The sequence below is a fragment of the Phaseolus vulgaris genome, chromosome 3, assembly GCF_051622355.1.
Source record: "Phaseolus vulgaris cultivar YP4 chromosome 3, ASM5162235v1, whole genome shotgun sequence".
In the NCBI taxonomy this organism is placed as follows: domain Eukaryota; kingdom Viridiplantae; phylum Streptophyta; class Magnoliopsida; order Fabales; family Fabaceae; genus Phaseolus; species Phaseolus vulgaris.
The window spans coordinates 48,688,061-48,692,099 of record NC_143500.1 but is presented as its reverse complement, the minus strand read 5'-3'; the positions used below and the strand labels follow the sequence as shown (position 1 = coordinate 48,692,099).

At 32.3% G+C, this 4,039-nt stretch overlaps 1 protein-coding gene across 1 annotated transcript; it reads right to left on the bottom strand.

The window, feature by feature from the left end:
- Positions 1 to 398: 398 nt before the first annotated feature.
- Positions 399 to 2,186, bottom strand: LOC137808247 (karrikin insensitive 2 receptor CA). Its single transcript, XM_068609274.2, has 2 exons — positions 1,621 to 2,186; positions 399 to 972 (listed from the first exon to the last, which is right to left on the bottom strand). The coding sequence occupies exons 1-2, from the start codon at positions 1,986 to 1,988 to the stop codon at positions 504 to 506; spliced, it is 837 nt and encodes a 278-aa protein (XP_068465375.1). The 5' UTR covers positions 1,989 to 2,186; the 3' UTR covers positions 399 to 503.
- Positions 2,187 to 4,039: the final 1,853 nt, after the last annotated feature.

The following is a 4,039-nucleotide window of genomic DNA, read 5'->3' as shown; positions in this document are numbered from 1 at the left end:
AGATTGATCCGGATGAGGTTTGATTTTAGCTAGACTCCATTGTGACCTAGTCATCCCAATGGTGCACCACTGAATAAGCATTATTAAATACACTCCCACTACTCATCAATTCCATCACCTACCACCACACTTCAACTAACATCAATTAATCTCATCAAATCACATGAACCACGAGCCCCCATCCCCATATCCCTTCGTCTTTTCGAAAGGGACACACTCCTAATTTTATTTTTCTCAGAACCCCAATAATGGACTCCGCACACCACATCACCCCACCAATCATCAATAGCCCTAGATCAACTTTTAAATAAACACTCTTCCATATTCAACCCTTTTTAGATACTGTGATAGTGTAACCAGCTATTTTCTGCTTTTCAAGTTTCATAAGTCTGTAGATATAAGCGAAAAATATATATAAATTATTATTCACCTCAAATTTTGAATGATATAGAACTTCTTTCAGACATTACATTAAAAATAATACAAGTTCTTATGATTAAAAATTAATTTACACTTAAACAAACTTGCTTCGTTGCAATGTCGAGGCCAATGTGTTTTAGTATCACGGGAATAACGATATCGGGCGAACTCAGTTGCGGTAGGTGGCCCTCCGTCGACAGGACTTCAACGACGGAGTCGCCGCCAATGCGTTGGTGGAGGTACTCAGCGACCACGATGGGAACCGCTAAGTCCTTCTTGCTTTGGATGATGTGGCAAGGGACTGTGACGAGGTTGAGAATTTGCCGCATGTCGCTTTGGAAAATGGTCTGCAACACGCTGAACGCAATGTCTGGGCGCATATTGAACAAGGTTCGGCTGAACTCCTGCACCACCACGGAGTCCATGTCCCCTCCAACGGCCATTGGAGCGAACCCTGAGCACCATGCCTTGTAATTCGCCGCCATAGCGTTGAATAGTTGGTCCAGATCTTCCTGCTCAAACCCTCCGAAATACTCCATGTCGTTTACATACCTTGCATTCCACATTCAACGTTATTAACCAATTCAATAATAATAATAATAATAATAATTTTTTATACAAAAAAAACTTCATTGAAAATATAGATTACTCTTTGACTAACTTTGTCTTGTTATTTGCCTTATAAGATAAAGAGTATTTTTTATGAAAATTATTGGTTATTCAAACTATATTGATGAATGCTATTAATTATGCGAGATGTTCATTACTGAAAATATTGTCAGAAAAGATACTTTAAGGTTTTCTTTGTTTTCTCAAAAGATGAATATTTTTGTTGACAAATTAAAATGCTGAAAGTAATATACGATATAGATCCACTTAAAAAAGTCATTTAAAACTTTAGATTGGTTACTAATAAAAGAAAGTAAACTTATATTATATGTTTCTCAACATTAACCTCAAAATAAAGGTAGATTCCTTTGAACAAGTATCTCGAGAGTATTAATTAAAAATGAATAAACAAGAAAGATTCAATAGTAAATTACAGTGAGGTATAGTGGTAATAATAATAAAAATAAAAATGAATAACATAAGAGGCTTTAATTGGAACATAGCAGTGCAGTTATGGACGAAGTCAAATAGAGATGATGAGTGAATCATATATATTAAGCTGGAAGAAGATGAAAGTAATGGTTGTGTTACCTAGGGTTAGCGGAGAGCATGATGATTTTGGCGAATAGATCTGGGCGAGAAATAGAAGCGAGAGTACCGATCATAGCGGAGACAGAGTGACCAAGAAAGATGCATGAATGAACACAAAGCTCTTCTAAGATAGCAAGCAGGTCGAAGGCATAGCCTTCCAAGGTGGAATAGCGGTCGAAATCGAAGTAATCGGGGTTGGTGGTGCCGGCTCCCATGTTGTCGTAGAGCACGACACGAAAGTCGTCGAGGAGATGAGGTACGAGGTGTTTCCACACGGATTGGTCTGTGCCAAAGCCGTGAGCCAGAACTATGTAGCGCGTGCCGGATCCCAAAACCTTCACGTTGTGAGCTTCTTCCACAATCCCCATTTTTTGTGTTTTGCTATTGACGCCTAGGTGCCTAAGTTTCAGACCTCCTCCTCCTATTTGTACATAAGAAACAAGGCTGTGATGCCAACGCAGAGAAGGACCAGGCCAATACAATACTGTATTACAAAATTATATTCTTCCATTTTTTTCCTTACATTATCCTTTTCTAAATAAACAAAACAACATGTTGCATACAATTTCTTAAAAATCAGAAGAATAAAGTATACATTTACATGTAATCATATAAGTTTGTTGATTTTCATATTAAAAGTTAAATATAAATATATCAATAAATTATTTGTGATGGAATATTCGAGTAAAATTATTCTACATCGTTATTAAACTTTTACTTTATCAGTATTATTTATATTACTGAAAAAAAATATGTTGTGATATATGTATGCGTATATTTTCTTTTATACGTAATTATAATTATAATTATCAGGATAAAACTAGTTACTACAACAGTTACAACAATAAAAAAAATTATAAGAAAATTGTGTATAGACTCATCATCTGACACCCACAACTCATTATCAACAAACTGTCTCACGTCTTTTACTTTACCTCAAGAGCATCCCTGGTGAAGGACTATATTTTTTTCATACTAGCTTACTTCACCTACTGGTTTTAGTGATTATGACTAGGAACATGTCCTACCACACGCAAATCTATTAAGGATATTTCATCTACTTAGGAGACTCCTTAATATCATGGAAATCAAAGAAGCAACCAATTATCGCTCGCAGCTCCTTCGAAGCCGAGTATAAAGCCCTTGTCACCACCACATGTGAGCTACAATGATTGTCTTACCTTCTGTCATGCAAGTTGCTGACATATTTACCAAGCTCCTTGCTTCCGCACAGTTCTTGAGGGAGGGTGTTAACATATTTTGTTTTTCTGTTTTAAGTCATTGAGCTTTGTTTGTTTGACCTAACTTTTCTTTTCTATTTCAGCTAGGTCTTAATCTTTTTCTTATATATACACATGTATTTTATTCTCATATACACAAGTAAATAAGAATTTCTTTTGTATTTTCTTTTCTCTGTTTTTCTCTCTTTTATACTTAAGTCATTATCTCTTTTTCATTTGTAATTAGGGTTCATCAAAACCTCCTTTTCTCCATTGCTATTATATGCGTTCCATTTGATGCCCCACATACAAAAAAATATTCATCTTTACAACAACAAAAAATTATAAGAAAATTAAAATTATAAGAAAATTGTGTATAGTTATAAAAAAAGTAGCAAATATATAATTATATGTGAATGTGGTTATGCTGTGTTTCCATCCACCGATTTATTTTAGAAACAGAAAAAAAAAACACTGAACGGCGAATTTGAATGAATATGGTAGAAAAGAAATAGAAGAAAAAAAACAGAGAAAGGTGAATTTCATTATGTAAACATGATAAAAGTTGTGCATTCTCTTTTAACAACAATGGTGACTTTGGTGTATATTGATCCAATAGTGTTATGGTTACATATATGATTTACGGTGATCGACTATAAAATAAAATAATAATAGATACATGTAACTATAGTCTATACTTGATTATGTGTAATGCATCACTTTCTAATTATATTTGTATATTTAAAAATGTAATTTTATTATTTAAAATTATTGAATGTCACAAAGCGATTTCATGTATAGTTGTTGATGATTATTTTTAACAGAGTAATTAATTTTTAAAAATTGTTTAAGAAATTATATATTACTTAAAATGTGTAAACCTTAAATATTAAAATTGTATTATTTTATTTATCTTGTCAAACAAATTTTTTAATTGAAATTTTAAAATTTATAACAAAACTAAATATTTAATTTGGGATTATTTTTATTTATGACAAAATGTATTTGTTTAAGCAAAATAAATTTGGAAATTCTTAATGCTTGCAGGTTATTTAAAAATTAATCTTAATAAAAAAAATTCAATGATTATTTTAATAAATGATTAAATTTAATATCTTATTTTTTTTCACTTACATTAATCTCGTTATCTACAAATCTTTCACTAATTTTCATCCAATTTTCTTATATTTAAACATCAC